The following is a 22597-nucleotide window of genomic DNA, read 5'->3' as shown; positions in this document are numbered from 1 at the left end:
ACAATAATTTTATAGATTTTTGGCCATATCTTAGCCTCAGATAAAAATACAGGCAAGCTACTTCAGCTACTCCTTCAGACATAGCCCCAAGGTGACATATCCAAAGCACCAGTCTCAACCCCAAACATTAAACCTAATTTAGAGAAAACACAGTTTAGACATAGTTTTAGTTAATTTTGTAAAACAGCGTTAGGGTTACGGTCTCCAAGATGCCCTATTTTCCTACATTTAGTTATTTTCACCATATTTTTCACAATATAACAAATATCTACAGTTGTTTGTAATGAATATGGATTGTATCTATTCATTTCCTATAATAAGTTAATCAATTCCCACAACAGATGAAGTGTTATAATAAAATTATCTGTATTTTTGGTCCATCTGATAAGTTGGGCCTCTGTGCTACCTACAACTTATAGTTTGAAATGATCATAAATCCCAAAATAAATGACATAACATTGTAAAACTGCATGCAACTAACAGGAGAGTTCTAGGGAACATGCTGGCAAAGTTAGAATGTCTGACAGCATCAGGTCATGAACACTTCTTATCCACCTTTGCAAATTGTCTTCGAACATCAGATGGAAGTACAATCATGCAATCTACTGATTATAACTAAACATGCATCCAGATTATTTCCCCCCGTTTGAGACAAAAACAAATGACCATGGAGAGAATGAGAGAGAACAATCCTATTACTAGCTACCTAATTATGAACCCTCAAAGACTGAAAAAAAACTATAATTCTCTCTTTTTTTAGGTATTGCTATAAGATAGCAATATGCTACCTGTCTCCAGTGTTATGCTACCTGTCTCCAGTGTTTTCATCATTAAATGTAACATTTTACAGATTATAACAAAAATTACTGTTTTTAACATTGAAAATGGAAGAGGACAGTGATAGTCATGTGTTAATTAATGAAAAAAATATAAAATTGAAATATTTATTCAAGAAGAGAGAGATGGTAACCTAGAGGCCCTACAATATTTCTAAAGAGAGAGAGAGAGAGAGAGAGTCCTTGAACAGGGTATTAGCAGCAAGCTAGAGTTGTCTAGTTCACTACGTTAGCACCACAGGAGAGCCTGGATACTGAGAACACGAGGCTAGAAAAGAAAGCCAAAAAAGGCTTGGAAATTAGACCAGACCAAATCTATCCAGATAGGCCTCACAGAGGGAAGCATTTCATTATCTTTCATCAAAGACAGGAGGCATCTGCTGGCATGCCAACAGCAGTGAACACAGCTTCACCTTTGATATTTAAATCTGCTATATGCATATGAGTGATTCCACAGCAAAGGACAGAGAATGCATTCATGCATCCTGCATCACTTAACAGACTCACAACAGATCTCCAGTGAATGGCAACAGGGTCAAGTGCAGCTTTTTTGGGGGAACAGATATATTAATGCCCTAACTAAAATCCCCACCTCAACCCTGTGCATGGGCAAAAGAATCTGCCAATTCTGTGATTGGAACAATATTGTCAGTGATCTGGTCTCACAGATAAAAGTAGCATATTAGACAAATAATTCTGTGAAAATAAAGTGAGTATGATATGTTTCTTTTGGTGTGGTTTGCTACGAGACTAAAGTTAGTATGATATTTACGTTTTGTACAGCCACTAGGGGTAGTTGTGAACAATTTTAAATTTGAACAGACTGGACATTTGCATTCTGGATAAAGACTCTGACTGACTGAGTTTGAATCCACAGGAGTAGTTATTAAATATTTTCCAAACACCAATCTTTACCTTAACTTTCATTGATTAACACTTAATCCCAACCTACATACCTTAACCTTAACTTTAAACATAAAGTTGCACACCACCATTTTTGTCCACTGGTTGCAGAAATTGTAATGCTATCGAGCCAAAACGGGTCTTTATTGTGCTATTTGACTATATGAGCCATGTCATCAAATCACTCGCTAAAAATGTCATGGCTAACTGACATACGGTAATAGTGATTCTTCTTTTAGTTTATGCACATATAAACGACATATTACACATCCAGCTGAAAATCTGTAGCATTAAGTAGTAAATCCTATTAGTGAGAATGTCCCAGATTTACATTTAACCCTGAGAGTTCTGCAGTAAGTTACAGTAGGGAGAACAAGTATTTGATACACTGCCGATTTTGCAGGTTTTCCCACTTACAAAGCATGTAGAAGTCTGTAATCTTTATCATAGGTACTCTTCAACTGTGACTGACGGAATCAAAAACAAAAATCCGGAAAATACGTTTCCTGTAGTTCTTGACCAGGTTTGCACACACTGCAGCAGGGATTTTGGCCCACTCCTCCATACAGACCTTCTCCAGATCCTTCCGGTATCAAATACTTGTTCTCCCCACTGTATGTGGCCAGAGTGGCCCCTGACTACACTGGATGGTTCAGCAGGGCCCAGGTCCTTAGTAAGGAACAACCCCTCCATGCTCGTAAGAAAAGTCACTGTCTGCTCATTTCTAGAGTGCATTTTAATCACAATACAATATGAATCTCTGTCTTCCAAGCAAGGTTGTTTTAAAGAGTGTAAATAACACTTTGACAGTGAAGTGTTTACTGAAATGTTCACAGTAAATATTATTAGTGACTTAATATGATTGAGAGTGTTCAACACATATGTAGACAAACCAAATTACAGTTGAAACCTCACCATCAAAAAGAGCTGCTGAGGTTATTTCAGAATATTGCTTGCAGCCAGATTGGCGCCTTTTAATAATTGAACACATATAACAATGTGTGTGCCTTACAGTGAAGGCAACCGCAGGGTCTATTGTATAAGGGTCAAGGCCATATTTCACAAGACACTATATTTGTAGGTGGAGCAGGGGCCTCAAGATGAATGGTGGCCATTTTCTTTTCCATGAAATGGAGTGGATGGGTGAGAACAAAAAGAGAAACTAATCCTGCCCTGCAAAGATTAGGTTAAAAAGCTTTGATCATTTGGAATGACCAGGTACTGTATATGACCTTATTAAAGTGGTATGTAATATCCTAACACAGAAAAAAGCCGGTCAATCAGAATATATAATCAAGTACCACCCATTCCTGTCTACACTAGTCGAAACATCCTTTAGGTTTAAAATATAAAAATCAATTTTTTTTGTCATGTTTTGTAAATGCACGATTTTCTTTGGATTTCTTATAGGACCTATAGCATTTTCATAAATAAACATGAAAAAAAACAATCCTATATAATTCCTATTAGACTTTTATATATGGATATTGTCCTACAAAATTGTTTTAGCAACCATACATTTCTAATAGGATCTATTGCAATGAGATTCTTTTCTTGGGCTTTTCTCATTGTTACATAAGAACTAATCTCATTTATACTGGGCAAATCGTTACTTATTCAAGAAAATGTAACATTAAATGTGTTATTACTAAGAGTGGACCTATGTGCAATAAATTATGAAAAAGAATCAGAAATGTTCAATGAAATAATGATTTTGTCTACATTCTAATGAGCTCAAAAATCACATGAACACTTAACATTACTTTAAATATCAAATGAAAATCCAGCAGATAGACAGATGTCATAGAAACACACTGTCACGAATCCCTTCGGTGCAGGGGCTCCTCCGTTGCACCGGCTCCGGGGGTCTACGTCACCAGCCTTCCAGGCACCACGGTTTCCGGTTAATCACCTTCACCCCAGACTGTCCCCATATTGTCGCCCACACCTGTTTCCCATTCTCACTGATTTTCATGCCTATATATATGGCCCTGTTTCCCCAGTGCCGTGTTGGTTATTATTTCCATGTCACCGTGCAGTGAGTACAAATATTCTATGCCTATGTGTATTGTATCGCTCTGGCTTTGCCCGCGTGTTCGGGTTTTGGAGGCTTTTCACCTCACTTTACTTTGGACTTGCCCAGTCAGTTTTTTGACGTGCTTTGATTTGGGTTATAGAAACCCTTAACACATTTCCTGTGTCTGTCTCCACTCCCTACAACACTGTGACACACACTGAGAAAAGCAGAGAGAGAGAGAAAGACAAATACCCTCATTGTTCTTCTTCATCCGGATCTGCCACAAATTTCTGAAAGATGTGAAATCCAATGAAACATATTATAAAGACACACTGTTATTAGCAAGCAATCAAAACATTGCAAGCTTGTTTTTTTTCTGGTTGAAATTATATAGAATAATAATGACAGCATCAAAAATGGATTTATTAATCTTGTGTGAGCTGCAACTGTAGTTTTGTTGACAGTGAATCCACACAAACTGACTCAAAACAATAAATCTTTTTTACCATTATTTTTACAAGCCCCATTCTATCCTTTTTCTCATCTTTTTAGTTTTCTGAATGTGGAGACATCCAATTTGTAATTAAGGTCCCGCTTCACTGGAGCAACTCCCAGCTGATTTGGGACAGTAGATGTTGAGATATGTGTTTTCTAAAGCCCTCCCAATGCCATTCCGGTTCTTATCACGCTGCTCACTTAACCAGGAAGTCAAGACACGGATCCCTATGTGTCCGAAGACATTTCCCACTGACCTCACAGGCACACAAGCCATCACAAAGTGTTGTAACACCAACAACATTATTAAAGTCTCACCTAACCAGACAATCTATATATTTTTAATGTAGTTGCTGCATTGTGTAGGGATGTATAGGTCATCGATTAACATTGGAATATAAATGTCCTGCTCCGCACAACTTGTTGATTAACAATTCTTTTTAATTCATTTAATTGCTGGAGGGATAATCAAAGGATAATTCAAACTCTGGATTACGCTAAAGTCAAAAATATTTTTTAATGTTCAAATTAATGAGACTCATCAAAGAAATGGATCTATAATCAGGCCCTCTTTGCTTTGCCATTATGCCTAATGTTGATGAGTTATAGAGTAATGAGAGTGTGTTAACCCGTCATTCAACCATTGTTAACATTCTTGTAAAAGCCATGCATTGGCAGCTTATGGATGGGTCTACCAAGACTTTCTTTGTCTGGACCCCTCCTGTTTCTCCAGTTAGAAAATGTATCAACTCCTAATGTCAGTCTAGATGCAAAGCACATTTCAAAATGTAGCGCACCACTTCCTGAATTCAATGCTTAACGTAAATGGAACTCAGAACCAGCTGTTATCTAAAGCAATAAAAGCAACACTAGTTTTTCTCTCATAATCACATTAGAGTCTCATTAAAATAGCACAATTTAAGGTACTTAAATACCTTATGGCCACAAGCATTACTACCATTATGGAAAACTACTGCACTAGATAGAAACAACACTAATACAACAATGCATCCCCAGCAGTCAAAATGACATTACAGGGCTTTCCTCCGACCGATCTTCATCACCACAATCTATTCCTACACAGGGCATGTTTTGATGAGTAAGGGAATCTGTCCATTCAAGCCAAGAAGCCCTGGCACTCGTCTCTGTTTCACGTCACATAAAATTGAACTTGTCACTGACACCTTCCAGACTCTACAACTACTTGCTCCAAAACAATACAACACAACTGCACCACTGCAGAGCTGAATGTGAGCTTGTCAGGGCACTCCATTATTCTGAGAGTTTGCTTTGCCCTGCTCAACCCAAAAAAAAATATTTATTTGTAGTTAAATGTAGATGTTAAAAGCAATAAATTAAAACATTATAGTGCCAAAGGCAAGAATACTCAGAAGATCTTTATCATATTGCACATTTAAAAATCCAGTGACTAAATGTAAAACTAAGATAAAACTGCAGTAAAACTGCAGATAATCAAATCATGATAAATTACACAAAACACACTGGAAATATTATTTGGAGTACCATGAATGATAGTAAACCTCCAGAAGTATGTGGATAGTGACACGTTTAGCTTTTTTGGGAAACTATTGAGAATGGATGCTGACTGTATGGCCAATTCAAGTTGCAAAATATTTAATCAAAGTCCAAAAAGCAAGTGGATAAAAGAGATAAGACAAAAGGAGAAAAATGTGTTAGGAAAAAAGGAAAACAATTGTATAAAAATAAGGCACAATGCTATGTCTGTGAGGGCAGTCGCCTGAGAGAGCCTTCACTTCTGTTTCCAACTCATTTGTCTCCCTCTTATATCTACTGTTAAGAAAAGGCTTGACTAAACATATCATTGCAGAACAAGGATTGAATTACTATACTTGTATTTTCCTTAACACCTATACATAGTCACACAATGGGACTGTTCTTCTAATGTATCACTGTTGTTTTTTTACGTTTCACTTTGATGCAGGGAAGAGTGTATGCTACTGGGGATAAAAATAAATAATTGAATAAGCAATGGACCTGCGTTCCTGGACTTTTCTATAACAGTCCACTATTTCTCATTAATGAAGACATCCAACACATTTAAGGAAGATATTAGCGTGCATCAGACAGTGGTTTCTGGGCTCTTAAATGACTTATGCTTATTTTTTTCTTACTCTTTTCTGTGACAGACACATCAGATAAGGATTATGAATAAGCTTTTTCAACATGTCAACATAAATAATGAAGCTGTGACACACCACTCTGACATTTACACTGTCCCCCTTGTCAGAGGGAGTCGGATATATTAATAGTCTGATGAAAACAATTGAGGAAGAAATTATTTTATCAGTAATTTAGGAAACTAAGAGTAATGGAGAGTTTGGTGTGAACTTTAGATTAATATATAATTCTTACATCTTGTTTACAGATTAGTCCTGAGCCTAACACTGGGGTCTGTTGTTGCCCATTGTTATCAAGCATGTATGACCTGCTCAAAACAAATCTATTTTTGGACTACCTAAACTGATTGATGTACTCTCAGATATAAAGTGGGACCACTTCAATAAGCACGGTCAATGGGCAAAGATGTACTGAGAAAACATGACAGAAAACCACCAGAGGGGTTTCAGTTTCTGTGAGTTAGGATCTGATAAACCCAAATCTTCCGCACTTTGGAACACCTCCACCTTCCAGAGTACAGCACACTACCCTTATGTCTGGCCCTGTGAGATCCCTGTCAGACCCACATGTTTAAACGTCAATGTGCCATTCTCAATCACAATCTCCTGGTCACAGCAGTCTCACAAAGCGTCTGCGTCTCAACAGGCTGATATGATGACGACATTAAAACAGTGGAGTTTCTGGGTTTCGCTAAAACATTTACTGTATATATTTGTGCCAGGAAATCATAGCTAGAGGAGGTTCTGACACCTTATTATTACCTTTCAATGAGCCGGCCAATGTTCTGAGAAACCGTTAAGAAGAAAAATAGGCTTGTTTCTATGGAGATATAGTTATGGACAGGACCAGAGAATGAACAGAATTTACAGTCAGGTCATGAACAGAATTGAAAATGTTGTTATTTGCAGGCTTACACTCACATTCTGCTGATCTGATGTTTCTAACCTTCATATACGACAGCTGAGCCTTCCTGCTCCTCTGGAGAATACATCAACTGACGATTCTTGATTAAACTTCCCTCTTGTCTGCAGATGCCAACCTACGCATATCTACCTCCATCACTGGAACAGTGTGACAATGAATTTTTTTTGTGTTGTAGTAGAACATTTGATCAATCATCTTGATGACACATAACGCAGATACTGAGATGATAAAAAGATGGACTCGTCTTTCATTGAGTAGCTCCCACATACCATGCTGCTTTCATCATCTCACTGGGGCAATTCAGAGATTTGTTTGGTTACAATTCATCTGAATAATCCGACTGAATAGATATAACACATACGGACACCTCACCAGTTGAAATATTAGCAAATTAGCCACCTGCTCCTTCATTTCTTTTCTGTGGTCGTTCTACATGTTGTTAAGAAAAGCAACAAGTCAGCAAACAAATGAATGTTTCTGTATACACCATTTGTTAGGTACAACAGTGGAATATAATGCACAATGGCTTCAAAAAGTATTCAACCCCCTTGGCTTTATACACATTTTTATTATACAGCTTGAATTTAAAATGTATTAATGTAGAACAAAATTAACTTGATTCGGACAAGTTCACAAAGGAGGACACTCTTTCATGAAACCAAACGTCTAGAATGAACAGTGCAAAAAGAATTTACAACATATTAAGGAAAAACAGGTGTACAAGCCAAATTACAGAGGAAGTGATCTATTTCATTATCAAATGTCATTTAAATATCTGGGGGAAGGTACTGCTGATTAGCGCAGCAGTCTAAGTTGTGTCGCTGCGCTAACTCCTGCTCCCAACACAACCATGAGAATGTCTCCGTTGGTTCAGAGAAGATATTTGCACCCAGTCGGATATTGTCTTGATTCCAGTATTCACAAACTCAATGCAGATTGTCTGCTGTGACTGGGATGGTAAGCCCTGGCATATACGCATGAAGCATTAACATGAGTTCTCTAAGGGACAGGTTGATTTTAATTGTGGTAGGGGAAATAGAAATGGGGATGTATTTTTGCTTAGTGGGAGTCTTTGTGTGTGTGTGGGGGGGGGGGGTCAGAGGGGATGGCAGAGTGTTTTTTTTTGGTGGGGGTTTAAAGATGGGTTTGCAGATTTTCTTAATTTAATTAATTCCATCTTTCCCCTGCCTTGTTTTATGGTACTTGTATTGGAAGAATCTGAGCTGAGTTCAGTAGCCAACGCTTTGATGAACGTTCAGTTAGAAATATGCTAACACGAAATATGGTAATAGTCCTAACATGCCTCTCCAACATACATGCCCAGAAATTAAACACATAGAGAAATTGTCTGCTCTGTTCTTGGAAATAATATCTGCTACCAAACTAAAGAACAAAGGTTTCATCACCACTTAAGCAAGTAGTCTAATAAATAGCTTGTATGTAAACATTCCTTTGCTGAAATTAAGGTTGTTGCGCCAGAGCAACAGTGAATTATGTGTATAATAATAACTCTTAATCATTCGCAGCTGATTTTCATTCTACATTACATAAGGGAAGACCTACCCAGGCCATACGTTGTGTTGTGGATGAGAACCTGCAGCAGACAGGGTTGACTTGCATTGTCATATATCTGTTTCATTTGGACAATATGTTATACATAATCACAGTGTGTATACTATTTTCTTTGTTAAACAGGACTGGAATTATTTAATTTTGTGCAAAAAGCAAAATACAGTAATTTGCAAAAATACAGTAAATTGTATTGAAGCATATTGCAGCCTATCTAATTCATATATTTACATATATTGCAGAACATTCTATTGCCTACGTTTGCCACTCGTCTTTTGAAAAAATTACTGCTGGTTAATCTAAAACAATATGCTATCAAAGACAAATTGGCAAATTTGTAAGTGGTAGCTGTTTTTTTTTTGTTTTGTAGGTCATGATACTATGAATGACAAAGTGTGCATGTCGTGACAGATTGTTAGCTTTCATTTGGTAGAAAGATATTTTTGAAACATGTAGGATGTGCTTTGCCAAGTTACATGTTGTTTTGATAACTGCATTTAGAGATCCGCAGTATTGAACAATGCCTGTTAGCAATCGTAAAACCTTAAATTCAATATAGCTAGCAACTAAAATGATTTACATTTCTTTCTAGCTGGCTTACTAAATGGTACCTGCTTATCTATCCTGTACAGAGCATTTGGGAAGTTGAAACAACTTCACTTTTTCCACAATTTGTTACGTTAGCGCCTTAAATTATTAAATTGTTTTAATCAGTCGTCAGTCCACACACAATTACCCATAATGAAAAAGCAAAAAAAATATATATATTTATTATTTCGACAGAAATATCACATTTCCGGAAGTATCCAGAACATTTGCTATTACACTGCAAATGTAGCTCAGGTGCACCTATGGTAAATTCAACTGATTGGACATGATTTGTAAAGGCACACATCTGGCTATACATAACCCCACAGATGCTCTGCATGTCAGACCGAAAAACCAAGTAATAAGGTTGAAGGAATTGTCCGTAGAGCACAGAGACAGAATTGAGTCGAAGCACATATCTGGGGATGGGTACCAAAAAATATCTGCAGCATTTTCCATGATGAAACCATCTCCAGAGTGATCAGGACCTCAAACTATGGCAAAGGTTCACCTTCCAACAGCAAACAACCCTAAGCACACAGACAAGGCAGCACAGGAGTAGCTTCGGGACAAGGGGAGGGACAAGTGGAAGATCTTTTTTAGGTTGGGGAGGGTGGTGCATTTCATTTATAGACACCTAGAGTTTGACCAACCCCCCTATCCCAACAAATGAATTACTCGCCCTAACCAGTCTCAAAGGAGCATCACTGTTGTGTCTTTCAACATCTCCCTTGTAGCAAGGAAGATTTTTTTTTTGACTGTGTTATGGAATTGTTATGGAAAGAGAGAACTCAATCTCAATTACAGCAATGACCTGGGAAATGAATGAATGAAACAGTTCGATATGCTACAGTATCTTTCACATGTTTTCATAAACATACCTAGCTTGTATAGCATACATTATTATATAATATTCCATCTGAAAACATGCATGAGCAGAGTAATAGCTACTGCAGCCATTAGGAGATTGAAGAGTTTATCATATTTGGCAGCTGATAGATGCCCTGTCTGGAAGTAGGGGAAATGTCACCCTGTAGGAATGGCTTTAGAACTGCATAATTGTACTGTAAATCATTTGAAGCTTACTCTCTTACCACATTCTGTAACCAATAGCACTACCTTAACGTGATCCTTGGAATATTACAATTCCTGTACACAGATGTAGCTATGTAAACTGTATTTGTAAAGGTGAAATATCCGTACAAAATGGCAATTTGTTTACAAAATAGTTTAGTGTGACATTTCATTAAACAATAGCCTGCACTTCGTCCACTTTCAGTCCTATCAACTGGTGGATGAACACAGGTGTTTTTCTCCATGTGTGATAAGGAAATCTTAATTGGCAATGTTTACTGTTCCTAGATTTTGTCTGGCATATGCTCCTCCTATACACCCCAAAGATATGCAAGGGTGAAGACAATTCTGGCACAACTATTAGGGTTGTTTGGGGTAATTGCCCCCCGAAGATTCATGTCTATTTACTTAAATATTAAAGAAAAGTAAAAAATTTTGTATGTTGAAGATGGCTAAGCATAGGGTAACATTATAAAGTAAAATAAATGGCTAAGTTGATAGAGTCATTTGTATTTAATGAAATGTATATTCTAGGAAAGGGGCATTTTCCCCAGCTACTGGGGAAAGATGCCCCCCATCGGGTTAGTTGCCTCCTGTGGAATCTTATCCCAATAGAAGATAATGCCTTAGGGTTTTAAAGAAACCTATTATCGTTTAAATAATGCAGATTCAGAAGAAAAGGTTTTTTAATAGTTGGCTGAGCAGGTCTGATGATATAGAGGAAATGTGTAGTTGATTAAGACTAGTGGCAGCCAAAGGAGGTATTGAAAAAAAGAAAGGTAATATTTTTGGTGGTTTTTGTGAGGGTTACTTGGGGTCTTACCGCAGTTTTACCGCAGGTGGCGTCTTGCCCCATGTTACCGTACGTTTCTCTGCGTAAAACATATCCCTCAAATTTCCCAGGATTACCCAGGAACATATAAATTCAAACATTATGGAAATTATTATGTAAAATAAGACATGTCTATCTAGTGTTTAATTCTGCCACTCATAATGTAAAAAAGCCCTTATATTCTATAAAAATGCTACAGTAGCATGTTGAAAGCAGCAAGCTATTACCTTTCAGACAGTGAAACAAATACTGCAGAAAGAAGCATCTGTATCTTTACCTACAGTAGAATACTGTTCATGAACTGTTTAGTATTGTTTCTCTAATAATAATGAATTTATATACACTCACCTAAAGGATTATTAGGAACACCATACTAATACTTTCAACATCTCCCTCGAGACGGATGATGTTGTCGTGTTGGCCCCTTCAAGCCAGGACCTTCAGCATGCACTGGGACGGTTTGCAGCCGAGTGTGAAGCAGTGGGGATGAAAATCAGTACCTCCAAATCCGAGGCCATGGTCCTCAGTTGGAAAAGGGTGGCTTGCCCACTTCAGGTTGGTGGAGAGTCCCTGCCTCAAGTGGAGGAGTTTAAGTATCTAGGGGTCTTGTTCACGAGTGAGGGAAGGACTGAACGGAAGATTGACAGACGGATCGGTGCAGCTTCTGCAGTAATGGGGTTGATGTATCGGTCTGTCGTGGTGAAGAAAGAGCTGAGCCGCAAGGCAAAGCTCTCGATTTACCTGTCAATCTACGTTCCTACTCTCACCTATGGTCATGAGCTTTGGGTCATTATTATCCCGGATACAGGCGGCCGAAATGAGCTTTCTCCGCAGGGTGGCTGGGCGATCCCTTAGAGATAGGGTGAAAAGCTCGGTCACCCGGGAGGAGCTCAGAGTAGAGCCGCTGCTCCTCCACATCGAGAGGGGTCAGCTGAGGTGGCTTGGGCATCTGTTCCGGATGCCTCCTGAACGCCTTCCCGGGAAGGTGTTCCAGGCCCGTCCCACCGGGAGGAGACCCCGGGGAAGACCTAGGACACGCTGGAGGGACTATGTCTCCCGACTGGCCTGGGAACGCCTCAGTGTCCCCCCGGAAGAGCTGGAGGAAGTGTCTAGGGAGAGGGAAGTCTGGGCATCTCTGCTTAGACTGCTGCCCCTGCGACCCGGACCCGTATAAGCGGAAGAAGATGGATGGATGGATGGATGGATGGACCATACTAATACTGTGTTTGACCCCCTTTCGCCTTCAGAACTGCCTTAATTCTACGTGGCATTGATTCAACAAGGTTCTGAAAGCATTCTTTAGAAAAGATGGCCCATATTGATAGAATAGCATCTTGCAGTTGATGGAGATTTGTGGGATGCACATCCAGGGCAGATTTGTGGGATGCACATCCTGAATCTACCATCTGAATGTCTCAACAGAAAAAGAGACTCATCAGACCAGGCAACATTCTTCCAGTCTTCAACTGTCCAATTTTGGTGAGCTTGTGCAAATTGTAGCCTCTTTTTCCTATTTGTAGTGGAGATGAATGGTACCCGGTGGGGTCTTCTGCTGTTGTAGCCCATCCGCCTTAAGGTTGTGCGTGTTATGGCTTCACAAATGCTTTGCTGCATACCTCGGTTGTAACGACTGGTTATTTCAGTCAAAGTTGCTCTTCTATCAGCTTGAATCAGTCGGTCCATTCTCCTCTGACCTCTAGCATCAACAAGGCATTTTCGCCCACAAGACTGCCGCATACTGGATGTTTTTCCCTTTTCACACCATTCTTTGTAAACCCTAGAAATGGTTGTGCGTGAAAATCCCAGTAACTGAGCAGATTGTGAAATACTCAGACCGGCCCGTCTGGCACCAACAACCATGCCACACTCAAAATTGCTTGAATCACCTTTCTTTCCCATTCTGAGATTCAGTTTGGAGTTCAGGAGATTGTCTTGACCAGGACCACACCCCTAAATGCATTGAAGCAACTGCCATGTGATTGGTTGATTAGATAATTGCATTAATGAGAAATTGAACAGGTGTTCCTAATAATCCTTTAGGTGAGTGTAAATAAAAAGCTTATCATGAACTTCAAGAGATCAATGAAAGAGAACCCCCCCCATACACATTGACAAAGTTACTGAAGAGAGATTCAAAGGCTTCAGGTTTGGGGTTTATTAGGATTAACAGCCCTACTCTTACAATAACCGCCATCGGATCTTTAGTAACCACCAGGGGTGGGTAGAGTACATGAATACGATTATAGTTACTGATGTAAAAGTAACCATCAACTCAAGTAAGAATAAAAGAGTACTCAGTCAACAAAGTACTTGAGTACTAGTTACACATTTAGTTGATGTATTGTAATACTACTGAAACAATCAGGGAGGGACTGGAACCAAAAATATCCAAGGACCTTCAACTAAACCATTTGAGTTACACTATAAGGCCAAAGGTATGTGGACAACCCTACTAATTATTGAGTTCAGGCGTTTCAGCCACACCCATTGCTCACAGGTGCATAAAATCCAGCACATAGCCATGAAATCTCCATAGACAAACATTGGAGGTACAATGGGTTGTACTGCAGAGCTCAGTGCCTTTAAACGTGGCAGAGTCATTTGGCACAAGTCAGTTTGTAAAATTTCTGCCCATTAGATTTGCCCTGGTCAACTGAAGGTGCTCTACTGAAATGGAAGTGTCTAGGAGCAACAACCGCCCAGTCACGAAATGGTAGGCCACGCAAATGCACACAGTGGGGCCGCTGAATGGCCAAGTGCGTAGCGAATAAAAATCACTGATCATCTATTGCGTCACATCAGCACAACATCAGCACAACTATGGATGCAACATCAGCACAACTTTGCATCGGTAGCTTAATGAAATGGGTGGCCTAGCAGCTGTACACAAGCCTTGCATCAACATGCGCAATGCCAAGCGTTGACTGTAGTGGTGTAAAGCACGCCGTCACTGGACCCTGGAGCAGTGGAATCATGTTCTCTGGAGTGATGAATCAAACTTCACTATCTGGCAGTCTGATGGATCAATCAGGGTGTGGCGGATGTCAGAAGAACACTACTTACCAGAATGCATAGTGCCTACTGTACAGTTAGGAGGAGGGATAATGGTATGGGGCTGTGTTTCAGGTTTGGGCTAGGCCCCTTCCAGTGAAGTGTCATCTAAATGCTACAGGATATAAAGGCATTTTTGACAATTGGGTGCTTCCAACTTTGTGGCAACAGTTTGGGGAAGGCCCTTATCCTGTTCCAGCACGACGGTGCCCCTTTGCACAAGCTGGGGCCAAAAAGACATGGTTTGACGAGGTTGGTGTGGAGGAACTTGAGTGGCCTGCACAAAGTCCTGACCTCAACCCCACTGAACACCTTTGGGATGAATTGGAACAGCAATTGCGAGCCAGGCCTTCATGTCCAACATCAGTGCCTGACCTTGGAAATGCTCTTTTGGCTGAATAGGGACAAATTCCCACAGAGATCCTCCAAAATCTTGTGGAAACCCTTCCCAGAAGAGTGGCAACTTTGATAGGAATGAGATTTCCAATAAGCGCATATAGAAGTGATGGTTGGGTGTCCACATAATTTTGGCCATGTAGTGTATCATTAGACCGGAATTAAGGGCCTTTCAACAACATTTCAAACTGTTCTCTCAACCATGAACTGACCAGGAACAACCTTGCATAGCTTTGAAGGCCAGACATCAGTGGCAGGCAGGATGCCATGCTGCTGCTTTGAACGATTAGCACTGCTACCATCTAGGAGGCAGAGATGGATCAGGAGCAACATAAAGAACAGAGAGACTGAAAACAAAGCGTCTACTCCAAGGCCATCAGACTGGTAATCTTACTATTTGCCCTGCACACTGACCTGCACCTTCAAGACCTTTTGTAAACTCACAAACACCCACACTCAACTGACACATATACACTAATCTACATGCATCCAATCAGTCCATTCTGCTATAGAATGTACATATAGCCTTTGATTGAAGATGATTGAATGACTTCTAGCATTAGTGGATTTTGGAGTGATAACAATGTTCACCTGGGTTTGTGTGAAGGAGAAATGTGAGCTAGGAAGATAAATCACTGCCAGTCTTGAGCAGCAATCATTTATATTCTCTACAAATATAGGCATAACATCAGTGGTACCTAGCAAACATAATAACAGGGTAGAACGTGTATGCTCGGCTTCATGTCCTTTTGTGTTCATGTTTTCAAATTGAAAGTGTCGTATTAGCAGAGCTAGAACAACTCCATACACATTTTTTCTTTTTGGTTTGGGTTTGATGATGAATGCGCATTCACACCCCAGTGAGCAACCATTCACAGAGTCCCACTATCAAAGTAATTTTAGACAAGCGTTGGAGTGGCGAGATTATTATGACTCTGACATGTAGTAGCAGGCTGCACTCCTTAGCAAGGCTTTGCTGACACAGTAAACAACACAACTTGATTTTGCGATACAAATATTATTATAGGAGTGTCTGCAACTGACATCCATACTTCCAGAAGTAATCAAGGCCCTCTCATGTAGTGATAACATTATATCGCCTTTATTGTTTACCCCACATGCAGAGAAATGATTAATAATGCACCAACGCATTGCGGACACAAGTGCCTTTATCACACTGACAAACAGGTGTACATTGAAGTCACACAAGAACAGACTCAATTCATTACCATATGTTATTTATAAATATAAAGCAAATTGGGAGCAGGGGAAATAAACATTGAAGTTAAAAAGGTTGACAAAATAAACATGGCGTGATATAACAAAAAGCAATACCACAAAAATAAACGCAATACAAACTACTGTATTTATGACCTACTGTTACCGAACAGTAAATTACGAAAGAAACTGATAGAAGAACAAAATAGAAAAAACATATTAGACAGAAGGAAGAATAATGCCTTTCCTCATGAATATCTGGCAATATGTTGGTCCTGGGTTTAAAAATCCTGAACATTTCACATTGTAGAAGACGCTGGAAATGATCAAACAATCCTCCCTGCAAGAACTGGGAACCACTTCAATGGCCTTGGCATTCACACAGCTTAATTCTTCACCATTGGATACTTGCTGCTAGCAGACCTTAAAATATAAGCATGTTCTAACACCCTATAATGGAGATGTACTTCTTTCAACATTGTAACAATGTTGTGGAATAGATAATAAAGCACAGCTGAGCTTCCTTGATATTGAACAGGTTTGGGGTAGAACATGTTTATTTACAATATAAAATTTCAGAAAAAAAACTTGATTTAAAAAACATTCATATTGATATTTGTGGCACAATGATTCCCAACCGTATTGAGTGTTTGTTTTCTCACATTAACTGAAATGCTCATAGCTGCATTTTTGCTTAATCTCTGTTTTTAGGCAGGTGTGCTTTTTTGCATTGTTAGTGCAAGCATAATAGAGCTGTAAATGTCTAATCTTCATTCTAGGCATTGCATCGGCATTTGCAAACTTTTGCTAGCATATGACAACATGAGGGCCATGTTGTCATGGTGTCGATGTACGATGTACAAGATTGCCATTATAGCAATAATTGTGAAAAAATCTGAGACATATCCATAACATCAGATGTGCCAAAATAAACTGTTGATCCATTAAGCACTGTAAGCCTAGTAAGCTTAGAAATAACAAACTACCTGGAACGCTTCTGCAGGGAAAGACCAAAGAATGCAAACAATAATGAATAAAAAAGGAAAGGAAACAGTCTCCATAAGGGTTGGATATGTCAGCAATGACAAACCGCAGAATAATTCACCAGCCAAGCTACAGAGGCTGGCCTGCAAGGTACAGATGATTTTTAAGCCTCAAAAACAGGACAGTCCAAAAATTATCGAAGAAAATTATGTGAGACTAACATTTAACATGGCAAGACGAAAGTCTGAAAAGGGATCTCGCACACAATCTCGTTTGTGAAATATGGGGTGTGGGGGGTTTAGAGAATGCTTGGCTGCCACTGGAAGATAAATTGGTTAACTTTAGGCAACATTTATGATAGCGGTAGCAGGGTGAACTCTATAATAATTGGAGGGCGCTTCATGAAATAGGCCCAAACACACTTACATTGCTACCAATATGTAAATGTCAGTCAAATGTTTTCTGTGCCAAAATGTGGTAGGTTCTCACCTGGCTAAGTCAATACCCTTACCTGAATCCAATTTGGCATGCCTTTCACATGCCAAATATAAGACTGAAGAAGACACTGTAGATGTTTGTAAGTGAAAAGTTCATTTGGAGTCTTGCACTTGTTTACATTTGTGGAAATCTATGTTTTGGAAGTTTGTCAGGATAATGTCAAGTTGTTGTTTGTCTTTAAAAAGTTCAGGAACTGAAGACGGCTGCAGTGCCGATGTTTATAAGTAGCAGACTCCATGTAATCACTGAATGCAAAGAATAGGCAAGTGCTGCCCTCTCTTAAATTGGGGGACAATGTACCGAACACGTTCCAATTTGAAAAAGGCCCATCCACAATGTATGAAAATAACCTCAAATTAAAACTGACAGACTGGACCTCAAACACAAAGTGATTGCCTCAGTTGAAATACACGGGAAAACAGAGCCAAAAAACATTTGTCACTTTGAGTTCACTGTATACAGCAAGACACTGACAGAGCGTCGCGCCTTTGGCACACACATTTAAGAACATATTTAACCAAATCGGACCATGGAGGTTTTTAAATCATTCCTATTCCAATTTCTATCCAGCCCATCAATGTGTCATAACACTCATCTAATCATCTGAGTATCAGCGCTTTAACTGTGAGGGAGAAAACAATACGAAGCAAGGCATTTTCTTTCTCAATTAAAACCCATATTCAATTCGATCCAGTCTTGATTTACCATGGCTTGACAACAGCCTTCCTGTTTGCCCTCTAAATAAACTCTGAATGAAGTAGTAATTATCCACAATCCAGAGATTGATGGTCACATCCCTCCACAGCTGCATGTGGTCCTGCTAACGCTGGGCCCTCTCAACAACGGTGGGGACAAACGATCAGAATTTCAATGCTTTCCTTGATGACAACTCCATCAGTTGAATTCACCTATAGCAACTGTTACGTATGGAAATGTCAGATAAATTATGGAAAATAACTGTCATTTTTATCTTTACTTTAAGCCTCTCGTTGCTGTTATTTGGTTTAATCGAACACTTCCGAGGCGATTTACACATGTCCATGTGGCTACACGTTAAATGTTGTCCCTCTCATCCCTACTGACTCTAAACGTAGCGCCAGAATAAACCTAGTACTAATAAACCTAGTGTGTTTGTATATTTCTGTCTGCCTGGTAGCACCTGACAGAACCCTTCTAAATGACACTGAGAGGTAAAGCCCATGGCGATGACACAAGCCGACTCAGATCGAATTGTTCCAAATCAATTAACCACGCAATAGGAAGCGAGCCCCAACTGTGAAAACCATTTGAACAAGCCTGATGACGCAGTAATTAATCAAATACCCCATGCCCTGTCTTTTTCTACTGTCACAACATATGCAAAAAGGACAGATCTCTGACAACAGAGGCTCATATTCTTCATCAAAATACATGACAAACCAAAGCCATGGATTGTAAGTTAACACAAAATGTAACTGCACACAGACCAATTTTATTCATTTCCACATAAAGCTCATGGTTCCTTTAAATGCTCATATTCATTTTTCCCTGTCTTGTCCCTTGACATTGTATTTGTTAATTAAAACAAAGGGAAATGGTTGGAGCAGAGACTAATAGTCCCCCCCCCCCCCCATCAGCCCTAGTTAATGACCCCTATCTATGTTCTCTCTCCAGCCAGGCAGGTCTTCCTGTGCCTGGGGTGCTGCTAGTGGGGATGACATGGCCACAATGAAAACATATTCATCTCAGCAAAATAAAAAGATAATGCACGTAAAATGTGTAGTTTTTTTTCTTACATTTACTTTACAGTGTCAGAATTGAACTTAAAAAAAGGTGTTATACTGTATAAGGAAAGATACTTCAAAAAAGATAAACAACTTGCAGTGTAGAGGGCTACTCCACAGTCACTGTAATATAATGGTAGACAGGTAGTCATCACGGTCAGGAAGCACAGATTTAAGAACACCTCTGGGAAGGATGAAGGAGTCTCATCTCTATGGCAAAGTTAAGTATTAGCACTGCAAGGGAGTGCCGTCAGTTTCACACAGCTTTGAATCAGTTTTGTCTGCTGCTATTGATTAAACCCATGTATAATACCTGTGAATGTAATGTCACCAATCCGGAACACTCCGGATCCTCTCTTGCACTCCGCCCCGCCGTTGTACTAACAAAGGTGTACTAACCAAGGTGTACTAACCAAGGTGTACTAACCAAGGTGTTCTAACCAGCGGCCCGCACAACCGGCAGTCGTTCTGAATGCACCCCACTCCTGCACACCTGTTCCTCATTACCAATCACCAAGGACACTATTTATATTGCTCACTTGTTTGCACCTACAGTGGATTATTATTTGTGCTTTGTTGTTACATACTATGTGGTGTCAACAACCTGTTTTTTTATGAAGGTATATCTGTTTGTTGTTAATCACTTTTCACGTTTAACTTTTTGTGCTGTTGTACTCACTTCCCCTGACATGTTATACTGAAAGTTGTACACTGCTGAGTGAATTATCAAATCAAATAAGTGAAACAATTACTTAAAAATAAAAATGTAAAAAAATAATAAAAGTGTGTAAATATATTTCAAATATACATATTTATAGCTTTTCTCCCCTAACAATTTTGTGAATTCCAATGGATGCTTCTGGACTTTCCTTATCAGAACAACTCCAGGCAGACTCAGGATCGAGAATTGTGTCCTTCAATGCACATCCCACTAAACCATTCTGCTTTTAATCACACACTTACCAACCCAGGAAATACTTGCCAGGACCTATACACTTGTAGTAAAACACATTCACTGGCCAGCAACAACGACTGAGCTTGCAGGTGCCCGACCTACAACGATTAGGCAATTTATGTTGTGTCCAACACCAACCCCAGGCAGCATTGACAGAGATTGATGTGAGTGATTTTGTTATTTTGATCAATGAAAATTCCTTCTGACCTCACAGTCATACCATTAAACAGAGACCTCAGTAATTACATCTTATAAAGGAACAACCACAAAACATTAAACAAATTCAGTCCATTGTTAGTTCAAACCATAGAAAGATTTATAATCACCTATTACACAATGATTTTAACAGAATGATTTATAATCATCTATTAAACAATTTTTTAATGGAAACACTTTGTGTTAAGATATTAACTCAGCTAAGTCAAACTGCAGTTGCTTATAATAAAGAGCATATAAAAATGTGCCCTTTAGGATTTCATAAAAAATTCAAAACATAGTGATTTTATGGTGATGCTGGGCTTAAATCAGTGAGTAGAAATAGAATAAATAATAAACACATTTGACAGTCCCCATTTTTATAGAATAAATTCTCTAGATACTCTCAAGTTCCAAAAAAACTAATTGATCTCACAACCTTTTGCATGTGACAGCTTGCTTGCTAAAAGATGAGCGGCAGGTTTTACTTACTCCCATTCCTTGCGCAGGGCCTGTGGGGTGCTCTGAATCTTGTGAGCCTGGTGGGCCTTAATGATGTCCCGCTGCTCGATGAGGCCCCCCCTACGTCGATTAATGGCAATAGGGCTGACAGGCTGGTCGGGGTCTATGCCCGGTGTTCCCCCTGGTCCGTCGAAAGAGCTGCCCACGTCCAGTGAAAGGCCATGACGGGTGTGGGCATTTTGAGGGAGGTAGAGGGAGTCGACGCTGGCCGTGTGGGACAAGAGGCTGTCTGACAGGATCTGGGGCTCCAGTAAAGAACAGGAGCGGGAACCCCCGGCTAGGCCGAGGCGGTGCTTGTGCCAGTTTTCGGGCTCTGGGTAGAGGACGTAGCGGCGCGGAGTGCTGGTCCCGCACACACCTCCCCTGGCCAGCTGGGGCACCCCTAGGGCATTGTGGTCCGCCGCGGGCTGAGAGATGTCTGAACGGGTGCCAAATTCCAACATCCTGGAGCTGTTTTCTCATAGTGCTGTTAAGAGAGGGAGAGAGACAGTTAACACACAGGAAAAGCTGGGAATGGTTTCAACGGGATCTCCCTGTGGTTGCTCGCAGGGTCTTAAGGTCACCAGCCAGCCTGAACATTCACAAGACACATGCAGACATATACCGATCAGCCATAACATTATGACCACTTGCCTAATATTGTGTAGGTCCCCCTTTTGCAGCCAAAACAGCCCTGACCTGGCGAAGCATGGACTCCACTAGACCTCTGAAGGTGTGCTGTGGTATCTGGCACCAAGACGTTAGCAACAGATCCTTTAAGTCCTGTAATTTGCGAGGTGGGGCCTCCATGGATCATATCTGTTTGTCCTGCAAATCCCACAGATGCTCGATTGGAACAAGATCCAGGGAATTTGAAAGCCTAGTCAACACCTTGAACTTGCTGTTGTGTTCCTGAACAATTTTTGCTTTGTGGCAGGGCACATTATCCTGCTGAAAGAGGCCAATGCCATCAGGGAATACTGTTGCCATGAAAGGGAGCACATGGTCTGCAATGCTCAGGTAGGTGGTATGTGTCAAAGTAACATCCACATGAATGACAGGACCCAAGGTTTCCCAGGAGAACATTGCCCAAAGCATCACACTGCCTCCACCATGTTGCCTTCTTCCCATAGTTCATTCTGGTGCCATGTGTTCTCCAGGTAAGCAACATAGACGCACCCGGCCATCAACTTGATATAAAAGAAAACGTGATTCATCAGACCAGGCCACCTTCTTCCATTGCTTCCTGATCCAGTTCTGATGCTCATGTGCCCATTGTAGGCACTTTCGGTAGTGGACAGGGGTCAGCATGGGCACCCTGACTGGCCTGCGGCTAAGCAGCCCCATACGCAACAAACTGCAATGCACTACGTGTTCTGATCCCTTTCTATCAGTAACAGCATTAACTTTTTAAGCAGTTTGAGCTACAGTTGCTCGTCTGTTGGATCGGACCACACGGGCCAGCTTTCGCTCCCCAAATGCATCAATGAGCCTCGACCGCCCATGACCCTGTTGCTGGTTCATCGCTTTTCCTTCCTTGGACCACTTTTGATAGGTACTGTCAGTGCAGTCACTGCAGACCAGGAACACCCTACAAGGGCTGTAGTTTTGGAGATGCTCTGACCCAGTCGTCTAGCC

The 22597-nt window shown here is 40.2% G+C and overlaps 1 protein-coding gene across 1 annotated transcript in view; it reads right to left on the bottom strand.

Annotated features, from left to right (window-relative positions):
• The window catches only part of LOC105029164 (voltage-dependent R-type calcium channel subunit alpha-1E), a 153833-nt gene that overhangs the window by 114327 nt on the left and 16909 nt on the right, over positions 1-22597 (bottom strand). Inside the window, 1 exon segment of the mRNA XM_034293847.1 lies at positions 20951-21446. Within this exon segment, the coding sequence (XP_034149738.1) occupies positions 20951-21423 (473 nt within the window). The 5' untranslated portion in view covers positions 21424-21446.

The sequence above is a fragment of the Esox lucius genome, chromosome 8 (assembly GCF_011004845.1).
Source record: "Esox lucius isolate fEsoLuc1 chromosome 8, fEsoLuc1.pri, whole genome shotgun sequence".
NCBI classification, from domain to species: domain Eukaryota; kingdom Metazoa; phylum Chordata; class Actinopteri; order Esociformes; family Esocidae; genus Esox; species Esox lucius.
Note: the sequence above shows the minus strand (reverse complement) of the source record. Positions and strands in the feature narration are given on the sequence as shown.